Here is a 26,776-nt window from a genome sequence, read left to right on the forward strand (position 1 = left end):
GAAGAATAACAGAAACTGATTCTGCAGTCCTCTTAAGACTATCAGTTATTTTAGGAGTCACTCATCACTAAAAAACAATTGTTTTCCTTCTTTTACTTTTCCAGGTTCAGGCAACAGTAGTTGGTTTTCTGGCAGCAGTGGCAGCAGTAATATTGGGCTGGATTCCAGAAGGCAAATACAGCTTCAGTCATTCAATCCTTCTGTGTTCCAGCAGTGTAGCAACTGCATTCATAGCTTCTCTTTTACAAGGTAAAAGAAGCACATATGTTACTTTTTATAGCTTTTTAATTCTCTGTGCATGCTGAGTGTATATTATGCTGCTGTTCGTTAAAAAATTAGGTCCAGTAGGGTCTAAAACATCTGAACCACAGTTGCGGGTAGGATACCCTTTTGCAATTTCCGTATAAGCCTGAATATTACATACATCTGTCATAGTCTTTCAAAAAGATTTGATTTTCTGTCCTCCTTAGCATGTCTGAAACAAAACATATGTCTGTTAGATTTTACCTGGTGGGGTGGAGAATTTGTTTTCCCCTACTCTCTGGATTCAGTGATGTACAAAGTTTATTCTTAATACTAAACAGGTAGGACTTATTTGTAATTAAGATCAAATGAGCTTGGGTATTAGTTTAGCTGAATCTTAACTCCTTGTTTATCCATGCTGCTTTTATCTTATCTCGTGCTCTGCTTTCTTTCTGAAGAGAACAATTTGGTTTGCTGTGTGAATGGTTTGGGTCAAGTTAAAGTCCCCTTCTGCAAATAGCATCAATATATCTGTCCTGAGCCACGTAGTGTGATGGATTTAAACTTCTCTTGCCAATTGTCAGGAAATATTTAACCATCAAGGGCAGTACTTACAGGACACAAAGGGTGAAAAAGGAGTGACTCTACCCGTGAAATATTCTCAAAAATATACAGTATCAGAAGTCATAGTAATGGTAAATCAAGTAAAATACTTTGCCTCCTTTTTATTAAATTGACTTGCTTATGCAAAAAATTATGAAATTATTAAGGTTATGTATTCAATTAAGAGCTTATACTTTTTTGTAGTAACCACAAAGCCGTCGAATTTGGTCATGCTACAGAATTAAGAGCAGCAGGAGAACTGGGGAACATGAATGTGTTTTTTTCCCCTTCTCATATATAAGGTGGACATAAAAATAAACTTTTGGTGTTATCTGGTGATGGGCGTGCACAGGAAATTAATAACCTGAACATCAACCTCCTGTGCATGAAACAGGGCGCGTCGGAAATCAGACAGGATCGTTTCAGTCCTGTTGAGAATTTCTTGGAATGTGATTCTGTAGGCAGCTCCTCTGAAAGTGAGCTCCTAATTTAGCCTGCAGTAAATAATGTTACTTGCTAAAATAGATGGAAATCGTGATATCAATTTTTCACGATTTCAGACACATGGGTGTTTAATCTAATGTTGTTTTCAGGGTAGAGGCATTCAAATTTCAATCATCTAAAGTTAATGGGATGTAGAAGTAATGTACTGAATGTTTTTTCTTCAGGGAATGGTTGATTTACAGTTTCAGTCTTGCTAATTCTAGTCATAAGCAAAATAATACATTATACAGGTGGTTCTTGATGTTTTTGGGTATGCTTTGTGTCATTTTCTTTTTAAATCTAACTTAATTTTAAAAAATGACTAAAACTTAAAACAGTAGTCAGTCAAGTGGGAGGGACAAAAGCAAAGACTTAATTCCTAAGCTTCCAATTGCCGTTATCTTGAAATTTCCTGAGTGATTATAACACTAGACACCATTACTCTACTTTCTTCTTCGTTAAATCTAGGGATAATAATGGTTGGAGTTATCGTTGGATCAAAGAAGACTGGTATTAATCCTGACAACGTTGCCACTCCTATAGCAGCAAGCTTTGGAGATCTTATCACTCTTGCTATTCTAGCATGGATAAGTCAGGGTCTATACACTTGCCTTGGTGAGTATGTTCCTAGGTTTATGTATCCCTAGAAGCCTCTTTTGTGTGGGGGCGGTGGGGATAGCCAGGTTTCTTGCGTGCCCACTCTATGTCAATTATTTGCTTCCCAGAGCCCTGTTGAACTGTTCCTTTGCGCTGAAGGTGTTGAGCTGTCTTGATCTTTATTATCCAAATTTGTGCCCTTTGTAATTAGTGCGCGTTGTACGTACTGCATAACATTACGACGCCTTCTAACGCGTCGTAACTTCTAATGCGACGTAGTTACATAGCCAGGGGAAAGGAATTTCTCACAGAGGAACGCGTCCTTCCGGCCGTGTTCCCCGTTCCAGCAGCGAGCGGAGCTGCCGCTAGGGGGCGCTCCAGGCCCGCCCTTGGCGCCGGCTGGGGCCGTCTCGCTCGTCACTCGTGGTCATGGAGGGACATCGTTCGATGCCCGTTTTCCTTACAGAACGTACCGGAAAGACGTGCGTATCTGTCAAGTGTTCTTATGCATAGTTTGAGAAGACAGAGCGTGTGCTTCCCATTATTGTTTTCAGCTTCCTAGTTTTTGCTTTGAAGTAGAATCATAGAATCGTTGAGGTTGGAAAAGACCTCTAAGACCATCCAGTCCGACTGTCAGCCCACCCCCACCATGCCCACTGCCCATGTCCTCAGTGCCACATCCACACGGTTCCTGAACACCTTGACTCCACCACCTCCCTGGGCAGCCTGTGCCACTGCATCACCACTCTTTCTGAGAAGAAGTGTTTCCTAATATCCACCCTGAATGTTGTGCAACTTGAGGTCATTCCCTCTCATCCTAACACCGTTACTTCAGAGATGAGGCCAACCCCTACCTCTCCACAACCTCCTTTCAGGTCACTGTAGAGACTGATAAGGTCTCCCCTGAACCTCCTCTTCACCTGGCTGACCAATCCCAGAAGTAGCGTACTTCTAATTCACATCTAATTTCTACCGGAGGCTGCATTATTTTCAGTGGCACCACACTGGGCAGTACATCACAGTAGATACCTGCATAAGGAGTTAATGTTGTGCATCTGAGTTCTCCAGACAAGACTGATGGCTGTTGGTGTTTACTGAGGGGATGGGGGCTTAAAATAATTGAACATCAGTAAGGACATGGTTGGGAACCTTTTCTTTTCTCTCCTTCCTCCTTCTTTATTTATTCAGGCTCACAGGCTCAACTTCATTGAAGACTGTTGAGTGTTTTTAGGATTTATATTTCACTAGTAGATGTCACAAACTCCATAGCAGAGCCACCAGAACAGACTGAGCAGGATTACATCTGCCATGTGAGCTAAACATTACAAGGTTATCAAAAGTGGAGATAAATGAGCCCTAAAGGGGGAGTCAGTTATTCCATTTCCCCTTCTCCAGCTACCGTAGAATAATTTTGTATTTCTCTGTGGATCGAATATGACTGGGATGCGTCTGGAGGTTACAGCTTCCTAAGATTTTTGTAGTAAGCTGTTCTACCAGTAGAGTGTCCCATAGCTAAAGGAAAGTCCTGAATGCTGTTTCTGAGAGTTAGATTGAGCTGAGTAGGTTCTCGGGTCTTGCAGGGAGCTGTATTATAGCATAGCTCACTTGGGACAGTTTCTTTGATACGTTTCTAAACTATTAATTGCTTCTACGGTTCTGTTTTTAATTGAACTTAATAGATGAGATGTATAATTTAGATTTATATTAAGGAACAGCTGCCTTGGCTTAAATTTCATATCTTCTTTTCCTTAAAAACTAGTTAAATTTTAGTTGTGTAATCTAAAAGGGGTAAATTGATTAATATGTATACCTGATTTTTTCTTCTTTAGCAGTATGAGCATGGCTGATAGCCTATTCATTCATTCATCTTTCTCTCTAGTATTTTTTGACCAGGGAGTTCCAACGGAGTGCTAGTATATTATCATAGCAAAAGTTTGTAGGATTTTTGTTGCTGTTGCTGTTGTTTTGTTTTGTTTTATTTAAATCTAAGCTCTGGACTCATCCTGACCTTGAAATCTCCCACTCCTGAGAACCCCTCTTGGCTTTTATTCTTTTCAGGAAGAGACTTATGACACAGTCTTGTAACATTGGTTAACTTTTATAATCTGGTCTATGTCTATCTCCGTTCAAAGGCATCAGATATAAATTTTTCTCTGTATTTTTGTCCATAATAAAATTGAGACATTTGTACGTATTAAAATATGTACAAACACTAAAATAAAGCAAAAAAATATAACTCCTCTCACTTGTTGTCTCAGTGGAAATTTAAGCTATTGCCGAGTAGTCTTGACAGTGCTCTCTTAGTATGAACTTTAATTTCCTATGTTGATAAAAATCCTGTCATAGAAGTACAATGGGCTAACTATTGATGAGCAAGTGAGGGACTTAAAAAAGCTGGTGAATAATTAGGATAAGGCTCAACACTGCATCTCTATTCTGCTGCTAAGTGTTTTTTGTTTCTTTGTTTGTTTTGCAGCAGAGGATCCTACCTTAGAACTATTCTCTCATTCTGACCTTTCAATCAGTTATTGTGGCTCCGGTGTATGTGAATGCCTCAGCTTGGGTACATATGAGGAGAGCAGATATAGAGGGAGAGAATGAATAAGTAGCAGGAACATAATGTCTCTTAATGTCTCTTAAAAGGAGAAAAAGAGGGAAGTCTCAAAGTTTAAGAAAATAGGTATAAAATGAATGATGCCTTTCCATGTGACCAACTGTAGTATACACAGGGATCTTTCTTTGTTTCAAATGGAGGGAAGAATCATAGAATTGCTCTGGTTGGAAAAGACCTTAAAGATCATTAAGTCCAACCACAACCTAACCTTACAACCCTAACTCTAACAACCCTCCGCTAAATGCATTTAGCTATGCAGTATGCAGCAGTCCACATGACAAAAAGCTCAAGAACTTTGTATCAGTACTTCTTTGTTTCTTTTTTATTGTTTGACAGAACAAAAGGATCACGTGTATGTTCTTTTGAGTTAGACTTTTTTACATTAGGCCCATCTCTTTGCTTATGGATGGAGGAGAAAAGATTAAAAAAAAAAAAGGCAGTACAAAGGAAGGAGATAATACATTGTAAAATAGCTAGAAAAGGAATGGAAAAATTACTTCTCTTTTGGGCTTTGTCTCTTTCTCATTCTGATAGTTTTCTACTTTTAGCTTACACAGTGATAGGAATCTTAGTCTCTTGTGCCAGCTCTGCTGCAGAGGTTGTTACCAGTCAATGCAGGATAGTAACTTCTAAAAATGCTGCAGTGATTCTTCCAGGAGTAATTTTAGCTGTTATCCCTCCCTCCACCACGATAACATCAAAGTAGTAATTGCTTGAATTTGCAAGCTTTGTAATAAGCCATAATGCTTGGGTGGGAATATTTTTATATATACTGGGTATTTTTCTTTGTTGAAGAGTTTATGTGTTCTACATGAACTACTTCAGCCTGCTAGTTTAAAATGTATTCTGCAGTATATTTGAGATGTCCAAATTCTGAAAATTTAGACGAAATGTGTTTAATATTAAATAAACTGCCACATTTCTCATAAAAATAATGTATGCAAAAGTGAGGTGTTTTAATGAGCTGTGCATATATTTGCCACGAAGATACATTTTCCATTGCTTACCACACTGTTGAATTTGGAAGATCTGGGTCACTGTGATGGCTTCTCAATGGAGGGGACTCTGAGACTGAACTAAGCTGAAAAATGTATTCCTCTCTCTGTGGAGACAGCTCTCTGCATTATTAGTTCTGTTTCATGATGGTACTCAGTGAATGGTATTTGTATTTGTGTTTCTGTGAAATATGATGCAGTTCTGACGGATGGGTGCAGGCAGTGGAATTACGGCTGTGGATTTCCAATCTTGCAGGCAGATTATAAACCAACTGAACTACTGATAAAAATGTTTCAATATTACACCTTGTGCTTGCATCATTTTAGATATGCTGTGTTGGGGAAGATTAGCCTGTTACCTGTGCTTTGGCAAGAAGGACGTTTACATATGCTGTGAATTTGTATATAAAAATATATATATCTTCAATATGTTCAGTTCCTTTTTATTTTTATTTTTTTAAGTAGACGTGTAACAAAAAAAATGTTTTATATTCCACATCTTTATTGCATTTTTATCATCAAGCATCATACAAAAACGTTCTTCAAAGGCTCCTACTTTGCACAGATAGTTTTGTCCTTGATGGGATGGACCAAAGTGATCACATATGGTAGATGTTATACCAACCATATCATTTGATGTAGTAGTAGAAGGCACAGTGAAAACAGCAGTGATAAAGACTATTGAAATTTCTCAACTGCTTGATGTAGAATACAACTTCTGTTTTATTGTGTCTGGAGAGCAAAACAGTTACTTTCCTGTATTATTTTTCAGAAACATATTACTATGTATCTCCTTTGGTTGGTGCCTTTTTTTTGGCTCTGACTCCTATGGGGATTGTCATAGCTGCCAAACACCCAGCTACTAGAACAGTTCTCCATTCAGGATGGGAGCCTGTTATAACTGCCATGATTATAAGCAGGTAAGTCTATTTGTTGTGGTTTGCCTTGTCGGCTCTCCTTTGTGTCTCCATTTACTTTATTTAGCACCTGACTTTGCTTAAAAGAAACACTTAAGGAGCCTCTAGAATATGGGGCTGGAATAATTTTTAATCTTCCAAAAATTAGGAAGTTGCATAGTGAAGTCATGGTTTGGAACGAGTGGAGAAGGTAGCAATACCCTGAGGAAATGGCTGAGCAGAAGTCGTATCAAATGAAGGAAATGGTGAACTACTCATCTCCTGCAGCTTATTACCAAACCTGTGATTTAGTCAAATGAAAGCTATGAATCTTAAAAGATGAGCGATTGCATGAAATTTTGTTGTCTTTGTTATACAATCAGTCAATAGTAATATTTAAGTCAGTAGCTGTAGCAAGTAAATAAAGTTAACTAAATAAGGTTAATAAGATAAACTGAGAATTGTGACTTGTGGATATTACGAGGATGAGATTACTAAAATAGTTATGAAATAATAACTCATGTGCCTGTTTGCCTTATTCTAAATATTGTACTTTGTCTTTCAGTATTGGTGGCCTTATTCTGGACACAACTGTATCTGATCCAAACTTAGTTGGAATCGTTGTTTATACCCCGGTAATCAATGGTAAGACTATGGCAGGATTGTATAATACAATATATCAATTGGTGCACCTTCTTTTGATAACAGTCTGTCACAGGAAATGTTTGTTACGCAAATTAGGATCTGCTATATTCATTGCAAGTTTTGATTTTGATGTCAACAGTTGTTAATTTGAACCCCCAAGGAGAGCTTCTTGATCCTATTTACATCTATTAAAGCATGATAGAGAATGTGAGAAATAGAAACCTAAAGCATGCATTAAGAAACCTTGAAAACAGAAGAAGAGGTATATTCAAGTATTATCAAATATAATATTGAAACTGTTTCCACTGAGGAAAATGTAAATCAAATTTTATTTCAAAGGATTTTCTTTTGGACATCCAGGAGCAGATTTTCAAAAGAGTAATTTAATATTTAGTTGCAACATATGTAGGTGTGAGAACTAACACAGAAACTACAGGCAAATAGATTTCTAAAGAAGTATTTGCATTGGTTCCTATGCTTGTTGTGCACTTTCCAGTTGTGAGAATGTGTTGATGATAATTTACTCCATGAATTTAGAAGTTTAACATGTAACATTAACAACAAGGCAAATTTTGTATGAATAGTTAATATCTTATTAGACTTAGTCTGAATGTTTTATGAAAATGCATCTTTCAAATGCTTTTACATCAACATCACGATTGATATATAACTAGCTTGTAATAATTATAACAACCAGATATATTCCCACTATACTGCTGCCTGGCTGTTCTTAACCTCTTTTGTATTTCTTCATTTGATTTTGTACATTATTTTGCACTTCTATGCATTGCTGTTTTTAAAACCATTTCTCCAGTTATCAAGATGTTTCTGCCTTCTGATTTGGCTTACAAAGTGCTTTGACTTATCTTAACTTGGCCCTTGCAAATTCTGTAGGGGCACTTTTTTCTGAGGTTCAATTAAATAAATTACAACCACTAATTTTCTTCATCATCTTTGATAATAGAATATTAATATTAATGCTGAGTTATGAAACACATTGCCCCTTGTATAATTAATTGCCAGAGGTTGCTAATGGAAATGTGGCATAGAGTAGCATCAAAACATCTTGCTAACCTTTATTACAGTCAGGAGTTTATGTGTTTCTGTGCCCATTAGGCAAGCTGTTTTGTTAAAGGAGGAAATTGTGTTACTTTGATGGAAGCGTGTTTTTGGCAAATTCATGTTAGCTCTTGTTTTACCACTTTTATGTCTTCTCAACGCTTACAAATTGCCTATTTAATAATTTGTTCCAGTCTTTGTCTAGGAATAAATTTCAGTGAGGTGCAAATTTCCCAGGTGATATTTTTTTAGCCCATCTTGGAGATACATTTTCTGTTTACCCCATTACAGCCCTCTGGTATTTGCTAACCTCCAAGATAATCAGTTTGCAAAAATGATCCCTGCTAATTCATGGATTGTTCATCAGCTCTCTAAGGACACTCTAAATTTAAATTGAATTTATCCTCAGGCCCTACAGACTTAATATGTACAAGTCTGTGATCAGGCATCACCATTTTTTACAAAGACAGGATACAAAAGGAATTGTGTATTTCAATGCATGTTGCTTGTTCTTCCTTCCCATTGTGGTCCCGTATTTCCTTTTTTCTCTCTCTCTTTTGTTTTGTTTTGTTTTGTTTGTTTTAAATATGAAGCATTTTAGTGTTGTCACTTTTGTTCCTTGTTGACTGTAAATTCATTTTTGCTCTTCAGTTTTCATGCTCCCTTGCCTGTGCCTGTCCTTTATATTCATTTAAAATTAGAAGTATTTGCATCTACTTTTTTAATGTTTCCATTTTGATTTCCAGATGTCTGAAGAGCAGAGCAACTATGTTGATCTTCAGCTTTTACTGCTTTACACCTGAAAGTTTTCTCATAATAGTTCCGCTTGGTTACTCCCTAGATTAACTTCTATATATAAAGAGGATCCTGTTTTCTTGTTAGTCAGGTGCACTCAAAGCTCTTACCAGTGGTCCTGCTTTCTTAGATCATATTCATCAATTACAAATGCAAACAATTGTCTAGCAATTGTTTTGTACCGATTTCCATCAGACTTCTATCTGTGCTCCAGTACAGTACCAGAATAGTTCTGGATTTCCTCCATAGACTTCCTTGCTCTAGCCTAGCTGCCTACAGTGCATACTAATCTCAAGGATTTAGGCCTTTCTTAAGGCCTCATGCTCCTACCAGATATTGCAGTGATGGTGTTCTTTTACCTTACAGCAGTTATGGACTGCTGTTGTAAGCAGAACGCTGCATCCTGTTCAAGGTTGGCTTCTTTCACAGAAATTGGCTGTGAAACCTGAGTTGCCTGCCTGTTTATATTTTACCTTTTTACAATTTTTAGCTAATGATTAGACTTAAGTAAATCATTTTAACTGCTAGGAGTGACAGCTTACTATAAACATACCTCTAGAGCAAATGTTAAATGTCCCATTTTATTTCTTATTTTCTTTCATGAGTTAATAAATGGAATTAAGGCAGTAGTACATGCATTCTTTTGAACTGCCTTGAGAGAAAATGAACTAGCCAAATGCTATACATTGCTCTGGATGATTAGCCGGCAGGTCAAAAGATTCTTGAAGAATTAGGCAGGTGGAAAGAGGGAAAGCTGGGGCTATTGCAGTAGGCTTGTAGCTGTGGCAGTCCCACAGTGACTCTCTGCTGATTCCTGTGATTATTGCACCACCCGTATTCTAAATGCTGAATTTTTATAGATGCCTTGTGTTTCAAGGCTGCTCAGCCTTTGACATTTGCCTTCTTGGACTAATGCACAATGCCTGAGAATATTGTTTTCCAAGCCATTAGAGGTGCCTTATCCCATAGCTCATTTGGGTTTTTCATGCTTGTTATGCATAAAGCTGTCTTTTCCTAGCTCTCAATGTTTGAATGTCTTCAGTAACTAGTAATGTCTGGACTATCAACTAGTTGTTTCTTGTCTTCTGTCCATATTTTTGAGGTTCTTTGCTATTATCCCAGACTGTAACAGTAGAAACCCTAATCTCACAGTTAAAAAGGCACTTCTGTTGACACTCATTTAATAACCTAAAAAGTGTGCTAGGCCACTTAATAGATGGCTTTTAAAATATTAGTGTTGCTGAAAGCTTTCTCTACGAGTGCTTTCCTGTCCTTGGAATTCTTTTCATAAGCATAAGCAGCGAAAGTTGCCGAAGGGTTTCCCTCTCAAAATGCTTTTGAGGTGCATTTTTCCTTCTCCTTCTCTAGAGATTGTTGCTCCAATTTCACAGGGAAACCTGAAGGAAGAAATTTAACCTGTTGGGATTACTCCAGCCAAAATTTGAGGACAGTATAAATTTTCTGGTGATCTCAAACTGTCACTGATATTTTTGGTGCCAGTGTCGGGTATGTTGAAATCCTGGACAGTATGCCCTGCACTGCAGGTGTTAGACTTCCTGCGTGTACCATTAAGTGACTTTTAACCTGATCCTGTCTAAGTGGTTTGTGTATTCTTAGATGTGGGACAAGTCACTTTCATCACATATGGTTTGGAACCATGTATCTTTTGGTTTAAGAAATATTGGTCTGGAGTTTGAACAACCTCAAAGGCTCCTGCTCCTATTAACAATAACTGCAAGTATTTGCCAAGAATATTAAATAGTTCTTAAGCAGACAGACATTTTATAGTGAACTTTACTGCTGCTGGGCAGAAGTATTTTACAACCATTTTTCCATTTTTCCCTTGTTAAACACATTTCTTGAGATGAATAATTATTTTTAATTCTACAGTTGGATGGGTTAAATTGTAACTCTGCTTTCTAAAAATAAATAAATCATTTTGTGGTTTTAGCCATCACGATACTTGCAGTCTAGTTGAGGTTTAGATGTATGTTTGATGTACTGAAGTTATGAAGAAAATAACTACACCCAGTATGGCTGTGCTTCAGCCTAGATACCGAAAGTTGATCTTTATGTTTTCCAATGGATGAGAAGGTTAAAATTTGCAAAACTTCTCACAGCATCACACTATGTCAATTTTGGCTCAGGGACTGCAGTTTGCAAGTAACTGAGTTCCTTTTGTGCAGGAAAAAGATAGTACTTTAAACAATTACATGCTTCAGAATAATCAGAAGAAATGAACTAAGGTGCAGTTACTAGATAAAGCCACTTCCCTTTTCATATTCCTTCTATGCTTGGACAAAACATTGTGAGAGTTACTGCATAATAACCAACATTTCAGTAGATCTCACCCCATTTTTATGCATTTTGTAGAATGCAGGTTCTGCAAATTAAATCTGAATATGCCTGAAAATCAGAACCATTTTGTAGGCTTCGAATAGAAAAACTTGCATTTACATATGGTTTGAAACAAGACTCTTTAAGGGTAACACCAACCAGTTATAATATTTCCTGCTCTTTGGCTGAACATTTGAGATGGGGAGGAAATAGATGTAGATCAAGGAATATGAAAAACATGTATGAGAAAATTTTACACAAAACTTACTGAGTGTCAGTTAGCTCAGAGATGAAAGTTAAGCTTATGTAATATATTCCCCAAATTATACCTTTTTTAAATTGTACAATTAGTAGGAAAATTGAATGACTTTCAGGCTTTTCAGAGATCTTTTCCTATAAGTTATGAGAACGTGGGAAGAAAACACACAGAAATTGCTCCCCCTCAAAAAATAAAATGTATTTTTTTAGTAACTTTATGTATTTTGCTCTAAGATGGTTGTACTCTCAGCTTTTGTACAACAAAGAAATACTTTGATTAGAAGCCAATCATTGTCTTAGTTGAGTTTCTGAAGATTTCCTCTGCAAATTACAAAGGTATTAGCGTACCTTTATGGTATTAGAGCAAATTAGGGCTGGGTTGCACATTAGCTTTTCTTTATCTTGAATTGGAAAGCATGTAAGAGCCTTACAACACACCTACACAGAATGAGAACTTAATAGTTCAGTCTTTATTTTGGTATGAAAAAGGAGAAGGATCTTGATTCTGCATATTTAATTCTGATTTTACTGAGTTCTACTACTTTTTAGTTGCCAGTCTGTACAAGTAAATCTTCATTATCTATGCTGTTATAGATGTCAGTTCTTTCTTTTAAGTATTTTTACATTTACATGTAATACTTAACTGTTAAGTATTATACATTTTTTACATGATTTCAGTAATGATTAGTTTCCACATCACAATTAGATCCAGGATATTTTCATTTTTTGACAGTCAAGGAACGCTTTTAAAGTTATGCATAGGAAAGAACTTATTTATGAGCTGAATCAAACACATACCATTCAGTTTTAAAATGTAATGGTTTGCATGGATAAGGTCGTCTTTTAGGCTCCTCTTAAAAATGGGCCTGTGAGTCCCCAGCACTCACCAGTGCTAAGGGGAAACATCACTTCCTTCCAACTGATGATGATGCTGTTCCTAAAGCAAGCCAGAATACCGTTGTCTGCCTTTGTCATGAAAGTGCATTGCTGGGTCATGGTCAACTTCTTGTCCTCCAGTACCCCCAGGTCCTTCTCTGCACGGCTGCTTTCCAGATAGTTGACTCCCAGCCTGTTCTGGTTCATGGGCTTGATCATCCCCAGATGCAAGACTTTGCATATCCCCTTGCTGAACTTCCTATCAGCCCAATTCTACACCTTGTCCAAGTCCCTCTGAATGGCATTGCCGCCTTCTGGTGTATCAGCCACTCCTCCCAGTTTTCCCAATGTTACCCAAAGTATGAAGTACAAGGTATGTGGAACAACAAACAAACAAACAAAAAAATAACTAACAGCCTGGTGTATTACTTAGAACATTATTAGATCTGAAATTAGGATGCATCAGCAACACTCATCCCTCTTCTTTTAACTTATCTTTTTTTACCTGTAGAACGCTAATGTGGGTAAAGAGAGACGGATCTTCTTTGAAATACTCTTTAAGATGCATTGCTTTTAATGTGGGTTTCAGAATAACACAGGTACTCCTATTAGACAGGCCTTTTTCCACATAACGATTAGTAGAATCATGTCCGGAGGCATATTCAGAAATACATGACGTGGTTTTGGCTCTACTTTAAATAGTTTTGTGTGCTTGTTATACAAAAAAAGAACCGTGCAAAAAAAATTGAGAAGTATTTATTCTTGCTTAGCCCTTGACTGACTCAATAAAATGATGAGGTCTTCAATTTTCTTTTAGTGTTGTAAGTCAGCATGACATCCTTCACACTTTAGCAGACAATGTCTCTTCTTATGGGCAAAGGAGCACCTTGTATTCAAGCTTAACACTGCTATCCTGAATGCAGATGCAGGATTTTACTTTTGAAAGCAATTATTTTCCTCTGTGATATAGTCCTCATGAAAATGAAAAGAAGCAAAGGAAATTAGTCTTTGTTATGATTTATGTGCTATGATGATTACAATACTATTTTCCAGAAAACAAATTTTCTCAATTAAATATTCATGGAAACAGCCTATATGTACATCTCAAAAGATTTTCATAACATGAGCAGCTACTGTGTACATTACACTTTTATGCATTCAGAAGATGCTCAGAAGCTATCAATTTTGTGTATTGACATTTTGTCAACCCACACAGTTTTATCCGGTTTTTTGCTTCTCGTAGGGATCTGATTAATCTGATATTGCTGAGATAATTTCACATGTATAGTAACTGCTGTACGAGGAGAACAAAGCCTGAATATCTCTGTATGTAGTGAAGTGATTCATTTAATGCAACCACAGCTTTATTCAAGTCATTCTTTGACCAGCAGAATAATGAAACCTCATTCTGTGTTGATTTATATCCTGTGTTTTTAGAGCACCTTTCTACCCACGGTGTTCTGTGGCCTCATGTCCTTGCAATACCAATTTCTCACAACAGTCTCTCTGTTCTCCCTTTGCTTTTGACATCACATCATTCATCTTCTGTGTCGTTTAACTACCAGCTGAACAAGAGGCACCACGCCTCGCTCCAAGCTGTGTGCTGACTGGGCAGCTGGCACGCCTATGCTGAGAAATATACAGCTCATTTTACTACCTTGACTCACTGAGGATGTGGATTTGAGTCTTTATTTACGTTGGATTAGCCGTGGTTTCATTTTGGTTAGCCTTTGTACTTGGAGACAGTTGTTATCTATAGGAAGCCTTTTGTCGGATGTGGTTGAAATTGGCCCAAAGGTTCACAAATAGTTAGGAGGAAGAGTGGTTGGACAGAATTAAAGGATGGTATGAGTGCTGCTGGTGTGAGTGCTGCTGGTATGATTGTCCATCATCATATACTGTTAGTGGGTTGAGAGTGATCAGGACGTATGGATTCTAGAAGCTTTTTGTACTGCACCTGCGTAAAGCACATAAGGTTATTTGAGAGCTATCAGTGGTGCATCCTGTGAGGTTCTCTGAGTTTAAAAATATCCCTATAACACTGATGTTAGATTATTGAGACTCAGACCATAAGCAATCTGAAATCTACATACCCAATAGAGTTTGGGACTTGCTTTCGCTAAATCATTGTTATAAAAGTATTTGGGATGAATAGCTATCCATCAAACACTTGACAGCCAATCTCATACTTTCACTCGTGCACCAGTCTATGTCTCTGTTGCTTAGCCAGATATATTACCATTTCAAATGGTTGAATTTCCATTTTCCTTGACTGTTTTCTCTCAGTTTCTTTTGTTGCTAATAAGGGAAAGATGTCCAGATAATCCATCATATTTCTGTTTGTCTGAATTTGTTACAGCAGATAATTATCAGTCACAAGAGAAAATTGCCTACATCCTTGGAAATACTTGAAGTCAGTTTTTTGTGCCAACATCATATATGGTTTCATTGCTACAAGCCTCAAAATATACCTTGGAAGATAGCTCTATTTTCTTTTATCTTTCATTTCTTATTATTATGCTTTAAAATATGGGGATAGCGAGAGAAAAGGTAACTAATTGAATATAACAGTTGTTGCAGTTGCTAGCCTGCCTGCAATTACCCAGATAGCTTTTATCCCCTCTTTTTAAAGCAGAAACTGTTTCTTATTTTCTCATCATATGGCATCATCCTGAGCTTTGTAGCTTTATTTAAATACAGTTTTACATGACAGTGTTTTTGTAGTTTAGTCACAGAAATTATCTGATCTCCATCCAAATGCAGTGCATTGATCCTTCATTTAACTTCTGTCTCCCTTTCCTCACCTTATTCTCATTAGTCAGAAGTATCAGAATAATTGTTCTTATTCAAAAGATAGACTTTGGGCTCTACTTAGATTGTTTTTTATCTTGTTCAAATCCCCTTTATAGTTTATCTACATCCGTTATTTTATCTCTGTTTCTGTAGTTTGCTGAAAAAAATATCTGTTGTTGTTATTTTCTTTGCAAAGACTGAATCAACATTTTCATAGTTCACATTTTTTCCCTGTACTTCCTGGCTGGGAAGAGGTAGGTAGGCAGAAACTGTCCTTTCTGACAACTCCATAACTTCTTTCTAATTCCTTATTTCCTGATTTTTATTTTTTTTTTAAGCCTTTTGTTTAGAAGTTTTACTCCCTTGTTAGATTCTACCAAAAATTGTCTTTAAGATGTGGTGAGGCAGAAAATTTCCTTTAAGTTCTTAGTATCAGGTCTTTGTCCTAAACACATTATGGTCCCGAGAGATTTGGCAGATAGGTTCTTCTGGTGATGGGAGATACATGTTCTGTGACCAAAGCCCCAAGCATCAGATACACAAATTAGTTCAACTACAATAACCAAGGGCTTTCTCCTGCTTAAGCCGGGACAAGACATACATGATTTCTACCTAATCATATCTTCTCAGATCTATAAGGCATATGGGGAAAAAGAAGACGTGTTTGATATGCAAGCAGGCAACTTTTAAGTGTAATAGTGACTGGAGAGTTTTATGCTAGAGCCACTCCATTCTGTAATGTAGATATATCAAGTTGGTTTAATTTTCAATTCATTGAGATGAAATTTGTTCCACAACAGTCTTTTTTTCCTAATAGAAAGCATATCAACAGCTGTCACAGAGAAGATATATGGCAAAGGGGAATGGATAATTTATCTCTTGAATTCCTTTTCATCCCTATGTGTGTGAAGTCTGCATTTGTATTTGTGGCAGTGAGTGCATCAGCTCTGTGTTATTTATACTTGCCAGCAGTATCGACCTATGAAAGTCATCCAGCAGTGGCATGGCTGTGTAGTACTTCTGTTGTTCCAAGGGGGATTGCCAAATAACAAGGAGCCTTACAATGGAGCTTCGCCTATGCAAAAGTAGAAAGTTGGATGCCTTGGAGGAATTTTTTGCGTTTACTACAAATTAAAACTCATCACAGTATTTCCAAATTTCCAATTGGAATATTCCAAATAACCGAATTTTCAGTGATACAGTAAATTGTAACCCAAGTTTTACTTCATTAGAGGCTGGTGGTAGCGTGTCTGTAGCACACATATTCTGAAGATGTTTCACTTTCTGATTTCATGTTTAGGGGACTATGGTAAACAGAGAGGACGTTGGTGACATTTTACAAATATTACTAACTAGTGGGAAAAAAAAGTTGAAAACGTACCAGTTGGTCTATTTTGTATTTCAGGTATTGGTGGTAATCTAGTAGCTATTCAAGCTAGCAGAATTTCTACCTACCTCCATTTGCATAGCATTCCTGGAGAGCTGCCAGAAGAAGCCAAGGGTTGCTATTATCCATGCAGAACCTATTACGGTACAGGTATGTATTAGTCACTTTATTGCTAAAACAAGTGTCTTATATTTCCTCTTTGCCTCCCCGTATGACTGTAAACTCAGTGAGAGACTCAAACGCAATTCAAAGGCAGCAAAGGTCTGGCAGTTTCCATTGCCTGCAGCTATTTACACATAAGAACCACAAGCAACACCTTGCAGGAGGTGATGCATAGAGACTATCAGGGAGAAAATTATAACTCTGGCTGGAGTCAGACAGGTACCTATCAGGCAGGACACCGATGACACCCACTTAGAGGAATTTTTATCTTTCCGTGTTTCCCTTCTAGCCTTTGTCATTTAACTCCAGAGTCCAAATCAGTCTTAAATAAAACTTTTTACGTAGCATCATTACTAACTTAGTCCCTGATTTCCATTCCTCTTTTGCCATTTTCTTTCTACATGCTTTCTTCACAGCTTATTTCTTCCCTTTAGTTCTTCCTTTCCTAATAATGTAGTAACTGTAGAGAAATTTGACATTTAATTGCATGTATTACGCTGTCATATTTATGAAATGCATTGGGACAGATGTGAAAATAGTGTGGAACTTTTAGACGTATGAGTACTTCTGAAGATGGCTTGAATATGCTATCCAAAACATCCTCTTTCCTAGGAAGGCTCTAGGAAGTCACTGGAGCCCCAAAAATCTAAATGACTTAAGTACAGAACACAAATGGATGAAATGCACTGATTGAAAGCACACAGCTTGCATCTTCTTCTGGAATAGCTTTGCTTGACTTTGCTAGCAGACATTAGGGATGACATTTCCCCGCCCCGTGTGGAAAACTTGAAGGATTGTTTTAGTGGAAAATAATGCATGCTGTTCCACAATAGCCAATGCTGTGGAGTGCCAGAACTTCTTCCCACATTAAAATCAATGAGAATATGGTATAGAAATTGAAAAGCTTAACTGAATTTTGTTTTATTTATTTATTTATTTTTAATTGTAGGAGTAAATAACAAGTCAGCTCAAGTTCTGCTTCTTCTGGTGATTCCTGGTCATCTAATTTTCTTGTACACTATCCATTTAATGAAAAGTGGCCACACTTCCTTAACTCCAATCTTCATAGCAGTATATTTGTTTGCAGCTCTGCTACAGGTAAGAAAAAATACAATTTGAAAATGCTCACATACATGACATTAAGTTTTGAAGAACATCGTGTATTATCTGAATGCTGAAATCTCATGAATAAGTGAAAGAGGAGATGCATTATTACAGGCTTTCAGCACGGTTATGAAGCAACCAATTATCTCCACATGCGTATAGCTTGTAGACATGTATCCATATTGTAAGTGCTTTTCGGAAGATACTTGACTACATTACTTCCAGTCATGCATTTTGCACTCTTTTGCATGCTTCTTGGCATCATTGCATCTAAAACCCCCATCATTTTAATCAACTGGAGGGGAAGTGGAGAGATGAAAAAGTAGTCTTTATGAATACAGAATACATTAAGAGAACTCTCAAAGAAATTTCCCACAGTGGTTTCTCAAAATGGTCCAGGGTCCTGTTTTAGTTAATGTGGTTAAAAAGGTAGTAGATGAGAATGTTATCACTCGGTGAATTTTTAATTAAAGTTGAAGTGAGTGTAACAGGGATCAGTGGTCAATATACAAGAAATTGTAATTGCATAAATTGTCAAACATTGTTACACTATTCTGTGGGCTACTGCCTAGTGGTCTGTCCACACCTCAGCAGCAGCAGTTTCTGAAAGGTGCCTCCTGAAATATTAATGTCTTAAAGTGAAACAGTTTCTCCTAGAAGTTAGTAGTATAAAATGAAATGTTTTTACTAAATCCACAGCCATTTTTAAGCTAAAACTGGGCTGAATTAACTGGAATGTTTCATTGTACTTCAAAAAAAAGTAACAAGATGTTCACATTACATAATCAAAACCTGGTGGAAATATCCATATGTTCAATATATATATAGTGCTTCTAAAATGTGACCAACTTAGTTTTAAAATACTAACAGCATTATCACCAATAAGTCCTTGAGAAAGTCATGATTTTAATGTTCCAAATTGTCTGTGTTTATTTATTGCTATTCCAGTAACAATAGGTCTTGAAGACTGCTACGATTTTAATTTTGTATGAGAATTCTGTACTCTTTTTGTAGAGCATTACTTCAAAAGTTCCATGTTTTGCATGTAAGAATGTCATAGTAAAAAATATAGAACTATTACTTCTCTTCTTCTTCTCTGCCATTCCTAGTTTCCAACCTTACCACTTGTTTTACACTGTGTTCTCCCAGGAAAGTAATATCATTCATCGTCAGTGATATGAAGTCCTTATAAGCTTAATGAAAACAGTTGGGGGGTGAAAGAGTCCCTGTTTAGTGCCTTTGCTGTAGATAAGACTGAAGTGTAATTTCAGCCCATAATAGATTTCAAAGACTTCAAGTGGGAGTCAAGCTCAAGACAAATCCATATGAAATCCATATGGTCCTCCTGTATGCAGATCTACGGTCATAATACGTTCAGGGCTACAAACCTTTTCTTCTGAAGCAAAAGATATGGTAAGATGAGAGAAATGGGGAAGTTCCAAGTTGAGGCATTAGGGCAGGGCTTTCAGATCACACGGTTGTTCAGGATTAGTACTGGAACAAATACATGTGCAAAGTTTGTAAATTTAAGGCCTGATGAGAGTATTCAGTTTTAGAGTCACGTATCTCCTTTGAAGTCTATAAGACCACATCTAATTTTCTTAATTTTTCATGTAGAAAAGCAGACATACAGTGTCTTTCGTCCTCCCCCCCCATTGCTTTAATAGATTATTTTCCCTTTACCTTCTCTTAGTCTTTTAGCTACGGCAGGCAATTGGAGATTTGAAACCAAGTAATGGTATTGCACACTATAAATTCTTACGGGTCATGGCAGATTTACAATTTGGAACCCCATGTTTTTTGACACCTTCTGGAAATTTTTAACCAGATTCTCTTCACTGTTTTCATTATTGTAACATTTTTCTACTGGCGGTTATTGTGGTTCTGCATACCTACAATTACAGCAGATTTCAGCAAATTTTCAGATACAGCATTCTTGCATTAACCCTTAAATTTGAAAGTATTTTGTTTACCTCTCAGCCTGATGAGCTTTCCTGCTGGAGTTGTATGATCGTACGTTACTCAGTTCTCAAGGAAAAGAATTCTTTGTACTCAGACTTGACACATTATAGAGTGGACTAAAATAGATTTTGAATTAACTTCAAGATCTGTGTTTTATTTCTGATGTTTAAAATGGAGACAAAGAAGGCTGGGAAATGACGAAAGTAGAAGTAAAGAATTACAGTCAGCTGGAATAAATTAAGGAAAATCTAACATAAATATAAAAGTAATGATTAAAGCTTTTATCTGTTGCTCAGTTTACGTTATTCCACATTGGCTCAGTTTATGTTATTTCACATTGTCTGCAGTAAATTTGTAATGTAAGTATGAATTATTCTATGTGGCATTTTAACAAGAGTTTTTTAGGTTGCCTGCAAACTTCAGAATACTTCCCAAAATGATAAAACAGAATTTATTTGCACCGCTCTATAAGGTTTTATTGCAGCAATACCCAGCACTGTCTTTACTCTGTTCCTACCTGTGCTCAGATACTGTCCCCTCAATGTCATGTAAATGAAATATTTATGGCAAATAAGTTATTATAATGACATGCAATTAGCAACGGTATGATTTAGTTATTATTGACCTGAAATGGACTTTGTAGTAAAACAAAGTTCAGATTCACCAAATATGTGGTATTTTCTAAAAAACTTTACAGTAAGATATTGTAAATGATCTGAGTAGCCAGGATTGTGATCTGCAGTTTCTCTACCTGCTTCCCTGCACACAAAATAGTTCAGGGTTTCCAGATGTAAGGAAACCCAGAAACTGTTTCAGTTTGTTTTTATTTAATTTTACTAACTTTAACAGCACAATCTTTTTTTCCTGTAAGAAATGCATATCTTGAAGTGTTCTTGAAATAAATTTATAATTTGGTTGTACTGAAATCCAAATCAAAAATGCCTTTAATTTCAGTGAGACTAGAGCTTCATAAGCATGAGGAAAACTGCACACGTATTTATATTAATCTCATTTGAAATTCTGTGTTTGAGATTTTCATGCTTGAGTCTGTTATGAGTTTATGAGTGGCAGCACCAGGAAAAAGAAACACAAATATTTGGAGGAAGATTGCCTATGTACAAGATATCCGTAGGGTACTTCACATAATGCAGCATACAGTAGCTGGGCAAGGCATTGTGCACTAATGAAACTGGTATATTGATTTTAAATGAGGGTTACATTCAGTGGGTGGTATCTGTTTAAAAGGAATGCTATTTTCTTGAAAATTTTACAAAAATACAGCAGTATGCTGCAGGAAATTACAATCTGGCTTGAGCCAACAAAGATATATTAATTAAATATATATATATTAATTAAAAAAACCTACCCTCTATCTTGCAAGGCCTCAAGTATTTTTTGAGGTGTTTGAAGCTCTGCACTAAGCAGACTTTCAACTTCTGTCTTGTCAACCTGCAGCAGAATGAGAGCAGCTCTGGAGCTGCCATCAGTCCTGGCACGTTGCTCTGAGCACTCAAAGGCAGACTCTGTTCTTAACGTTCTCACTGAGCCAGTAAAACACCCTCTGAGGAATTTTCACACCTCCTAACCAAATCTGAGCACACAGCTATATTAAATACTTGGGGAATAAACAAACAATAGGAGGTTCCCTGAGCTATTACCAAGCAAATTAGTAATTCTAAAATGTGGCTGTCCTTATGCAATAAAGATCAGGTGTCTGCTCCTGGGAAGCAACCTCAGCAGTGCCTTCAGAGGTGTTTGGGCAATAGAAAACCAAGAATTCAGCAATGCACATGGTGACTTCCTGTTCACATTAGAAATGTTTTGGACTTCTCAGTAGCCCGAGGGTTCTAATTATAGTGCAAGCTTCTTCAATGCAAAAAAATAAATCATGGAGTATTATAATGCTATAACATGATGAAAAGTACAGCAATAATAGTGGGATGGCACAATCGTAGGCTGCAGCAAATGTGAACAAGCCCAAATGCAGCAGCTGTGGACACAGAAACAAAGTGGGGGTGGAAAAAAACCCAACCTGCTGCCCTTTGGAAGGCCTCCAGAAGGCAGGAATCTCCAGCAAGATACCCTTGCCTCCCCTGCCAACCCCTAAATGTGGTCTGGGAAGGGGTGCATTCTGGCTCCACCCCTTACAGTCACTCTGTAATGCACCTGAGATCCCTTGGGTTGGCCCTGCCTTCCCACCAGGTGCTCAATCACTGGTTCAGGCTACAGAGTATACTGTACATTATACATAAATAAGGAAGATTGTGTTTATAGAGAAAATGTTGCATTTTAAAAATTACTTCTTCTGATAGGAAAGGTTACTTCCAAAGTGTAGAGGACATAACTGCTAGGGAGACTTAATGATTCAAGGCAGTATGGAAACTGAGGCCCAAACCTGGACAGTTCTGCCCTTTCAATGCTTTTTCACTGCAGCATGAGAAACAGACTTGTCAGATTCATTAGGATCTGCATGTGGACATCACTAGCTCCGTCACTTCCAGTAGTGTTGCTGCCTGTGGTAGAAGGCTCCTACAAAGTCACCAGCAGGGATATATCATTTTGCCTCTGTGAGGTTGCATAGGTAGGATAATGCACTGAGTTGTGCTACAGCTACTGTAGGCTGGGCATACCTGAAGGCTTAATGGTCTGGGTTGTACTCCTAATTCAGACTGGCAAACAGCCTGAAGTTAGGACTGCCTTGATCACAGGATGTCTGACAGAGCTACTGAGAAAGCAAGAAGACTGTCTGTGGAATTTGGATTTAAACTGGGAAATAATAATTTTAAAAATAAAAGTTAATCCACAAACAATTACATTAATACAATTATATTGATTTAGAAACACCTTCAGCTAAAATGGAACAGTCTTTATTTACTTAAATGAGGTGCTAGTCTTACATAAATTTATGTTACGCTAAGTGCTTAGATACCATAGAGTTGTGTACTTCAGATGGAAAGCAAGTAATTATACATACTGCCTGCATACATGCAGCATAAAGGTTTTATGTTGAGAATTGAATGAATGTTACCAGAATCTTCAGTTTTCAGTTTTCAGTTTGCTTCTGTCCTTGCTCCCAACAGATTTGCTGCAGAGTTAGAGGGAAACAATGCAAAACTGAACTTAAGTCTCATGGCAGTTTTCTTAGGCTTTATATCATAGATTGTCCAAGAAATGACAAAGAGCAACCGTTTCTGACAGTTGATGTTGACACTCTCTTTCTTCAGCCCATTCTTCTCATTCTCTCCCATCCTACTCTTCTGTCCTTAGGATGACATGTGGCAGGACACCTCCATGCCTGACCACAGTCCACCTAACAAGCACACCACCACCAGCATCGACAATGTAATGCCAATCTACTGTGTAAGGCTGGAAAAGGAGTGTCAGACACAGACATATGTGTTGCCTTTTCTTGACCTCAATATGGTGGCAGTATTTTCTCAAAGACTGTTGGAGTTTATAATGTCTTAATCAGCTACATCAGGAGTTTCCAAATTTCATTAGCCAGAATCCTAAATCAGCTTGGAAACTGATTTAAGTTAAACTGGTGAGACTTTTGTGTATAGATGTGCCAAAACTCCTTGCTATATCTATTTATGTGCTTGGATAGAGTCCAGAAGGACAGAAGGCTAGTGAAGTGTGTTCGTTATTGATGAGTGTTGTTGGAAAAGCAAGATGTTGTCTAACGAGTGGGCTGGATCTTCTGAAAGGTATCTATATTCACTACCAAAGAAATTAAATCAGTGGTTCCAAACCACAAGATAACTAAAATACCAATAGCAAGAGAGAACTGTGGGGTTTTTTTTACAGCCAGCCACTGAAGGAAGTGATTGCTTTTTTGGAGAAGATAGATGCTGAGTTGTTTCCCTGGACATGTTACCTGTGTAGACCCTGCTCAGCCTACAGAATTCTGGCTGTAGACAATGGAGATTCAACAAGTTCAGTGTAAAACTATTGAGTGCTTTGAATTAAGATATCCAAAGCTGTTTAAAATCTGAGAAATATGTGATTCCATCATTAACTTAATGAAGGGTCAAAACCACTAAAAGCCTAAACCATAACTCAGATGAGAATGATGTCAGTCAGGACACATTTAGAGATCCCTAACCGGAGGTTTTCAGTAATAATTATACAGGGTCTGCTCTAAAATAAATACCTCCTATTTTCTGATGGTGGCCCATGATGTCAGAGGTGGATGTTGGTGGGATGGCAGTAGAGGCAGAACCTTCCATCACTATTCCATTATGTTGTGTTGCTGTGCAACAGATGACAGCAGAGAGGCAGTCTGACAGAATGGTGTCTGACATGGAAGTGTGTATGAAGCAAAGGTATGTCACTGAGTTCATCTACATGGAAAAAATGGCAGCCATTAACATTCACTGATGTTTGCTGAATGTTTATGGAGACCAAACAGTGGATGTGAGCACAGTTAGGCTTTGGGGGTGTGCTTCAACAGCAGTGAGAGTGGTTCAGTGGTTCACCTCCACTGGTGCAAACTGTTACAAGCACAGCATGCAGGATCTTGTCCATCGCTGGTGAAAATGCACAGCTAGTGGTGGTGACTGTGTTTAAAAACAGTGTATTGTTAGCTGAGTATTTGCTCTATCAAATAGTGTTACTGTGCTCTTTGTTCCTGTTGACATTTCCATGGAAATAAACAGGAGGCATTACTTTTGGAGCAACCCACGTAAATAACTTCTTCATTAGTTTTTACCTTCCTTAAACCAGAGGGTTATCTCATCCTTCAGTCCCGAGGAATTCCTATGGTACTGTTTCATAATTCTACTTTTTTTTCTTCAGAAAGCACTTCATTGTTCTCTTCCTCTTTATATTAAATAGTGTAAAATATTAGTTCATTTCTAGAACAATAGTTCTGCATACATTTTCAAGCATTTCTTCTCACTTTCCTACAGCATTTTATGGTTTTTTTTAATGACTTTTCTGTACTGATGACATCTTTGTTTCTTCCCTCAAGAACAGTTGGCTTTCAACTTGAGCTATGAAGGCTTATTCATAGAATGAGAGCAGAGTAGAAGTAAAGTGTACTTATACTACTATGCCATATGTGTGAATTTGCTGCAATGAGTATAGCTCACTGACAAATCCCAGCAAATGCGAAGTGCTGTGCCACTAAACTGTCTTAAAATGTCTCTTACGTAACTTTCCACCTGTGCCTAAGAAACCTTTCCTTTTTATTAGTCTTTGCTCTCCTTTACACTTCTCCTTTTATTTTACCTGTTAGATCTTTGCAAGTGGCTTTTCTCATGCAAGAATTGTGTTACTTTAAAAAAAAAGTCAGCAAACTCACAGTAGAGCTTTTGCTTATTTTTTGTCAAAAATTTGACAAAATTTGTTGATTGAAGACTTTGCTTTCCGCCTCTTAACACTGATTAGAAGCAAAATCTCATTAAAGATTTAAGTTACATTGATTGACTTCTACCTTTCAACAACAACTACTGTGGCCATATATTTCTTACCGACTATTTGCCATTTCCAAAACCAGATCTGTATAATTCCCAAATGTCAGTGAGCCTCTAGGTGTGCAAATGCTCCATAATAGCATTATTCCTTCCTCAAAATAAAGGCTGGTAGACTGCAGTCTCATTACTTAGCCTGTAAGCGCTGTGTCCCAACCGCCATCATCTACTGTTCATCGGTTAACACAATATCATCTTATAATCTTTTTCCTATTACAGAAGACAGGTTTGTTGTAATTTGTGTTGTGTGTTCTATACCCATAAGCTCATATGCCAGAAGAAATTATTTTGAAAGGTTCACAAAACTTAATTTCCAAACTACCTGTTTTTCACAATGGTCGAAGTCAGTTGCTTTAGGGTCAAAAGTATATAGGCAAATGATCAGTTTTCATGTCATTACTTTTAAAACACAAAAATATACACTGCCGTTTAAGTTGGATTGTGTATGTCATGTCTAAATGATTATGAAATATAAGTTACTTTTTCAATGAATTCTCTCATTTTCTAATAGAACACACAGTAGCAGAGCTATTGTAGCTGTGGGGCGCTACAGAATATTGTGTGCATCCTGTAGGCGGTGTTACTATGCAGTATCTTTTATAAACAGACCTCTTTTTGTCCGTGTTGGAAGAAGGAGCCGACTCAAAGAATCTGATAATCTTCCAAAGAAAACATCTGTTTTAAATATATTTGTTTGGATTCCAGTCAGCGCACCTAGGACTTGCATAATTAGCTTAGACTACAGAGTTCCTTTTTCAGAAGATATGTTTAGATAAATAAGCCATGCATTTTTCATTAAGCAAATATTCTTCCTTCTCCTGCCTCCCTTTTTTTCTTTTTTTGTAATTAGAAATTTGGGTTTGTGTTTTCAAATATACTTCTGCACAGCAAAGATGGAATATTTGAACTTTTTTAAAAGTTTTTTTTTCTCTTTTTTTGTCATTTGTTTTGCAGTACTTTGTATTCTGGGGAATGTCTGGCAGATATCATTTCAGTATTTCATTAAACGAATGCATACATGTATAAACATGTTTTCAATTCCAAGATTCGATCATTTATGGAATAAAATGTGAATCTTCTACCTTATACTATTCTTATTACTGTCCTTCTGTATGTATGTTGTAAGACCTTTTGAATGAATGAAAATGAATATGGTAATAACTTCTTAAGTTGAACCTTCCTAAAGATCTGATAAACTAAAATGCATAAAATAAGTTTATCTCAGTTTAAGCAGCTCTTTAGAAGACACAAGAAATGGAAGCTCAGTTAGTGGTCTTTTCTCCATTCATCTTGTGCCATGTCACACCACATGATTCCACTGAACCAGAATCTCTTACCATACAGCTGTGTAACATTAAAAGAATTCTTTTCTAAAACTGTATTAATAATTATGTATACCTTTGATATCAAAATCAAACCTCCAGAATGTTCAGACATTCACAGTTGGGAATGAATCTTTGGGACAAATTCAGCCTGGAGTGACAGTTTCATAA

General features: G+C 37.1%; 1 protein-coding gene and 1 long non-coding RNA gene across 5 annotated transcripts in view; one reads left to right on the forward strand and one right to left on the reverse strand.

Moving 5' to 3' along the window:
* SLC41A2 (solute carrier family 41 member 2) overlaps positions 1–26,776 on the forward strand; it is a 49,261-nt gene that overhangs the window by 19,883 nt on the left and 2,602 nt on the right. For all 3 annotated transcript variants that reach the window (XM_046942916.1, NM_001031483.2, XM_015286032.4), the window contains 6 exons: positions 105–249; positions 1,798–1,944; positions 6,308–6,455; positions 6,997–7,076; positions 16,600–16,731; positions 17,693–17,841. In XM_046942916.1, coding sequence (XP_046798872.1) covers positions 105–249; positions 1,798–1,944; positions 6,308–6,455; positions 6,997–7,076; positions 16,600–16,731; positions 17,693–17,841 — 801 coding nt within the window. The remainder of the gene's footprint in view (positions 1–104; positions 250–1,797; positions 1,945–6,307; positions 6,456–6,996; positions 7,077–16,599; positions 16,732–17,692; positions 17,842–26,776) is intronic.
* On the reverse strand, positions 17,836–24,378 carry LOC121107115. Of its 2 annotated transcripts, none has more exons than XR_005840606.1 (3): positions 23,963–24,378; positions 22,838–22,894; positions 17,836–19,341 (listed from the first exon to the last, which is right to left on the reverse strand). It is a non-coding gene; the product is annotated as an uncharacterized LOC121107115 (long non-coding RNA). The 2 variants fall into 2 exon arrangements; XR_006939899.1 differs by having other exon boundaries at positions 19,821–22,894.

This window comes from Gallus gallus, chromosome 1 (genome assembly GCF_016699485.2).
Source record: "Gallus gallus isolate bGalGal1 chromosome 1, bGalGal1.mat.broiler.GRCg7b, whole genome shotgun sequence".
Lineage (NCBI taxonomy): Eukaryota > Metazoa > Chordata > Aves > Galliformes > Phasianidae > Gallus > Gallus gallus.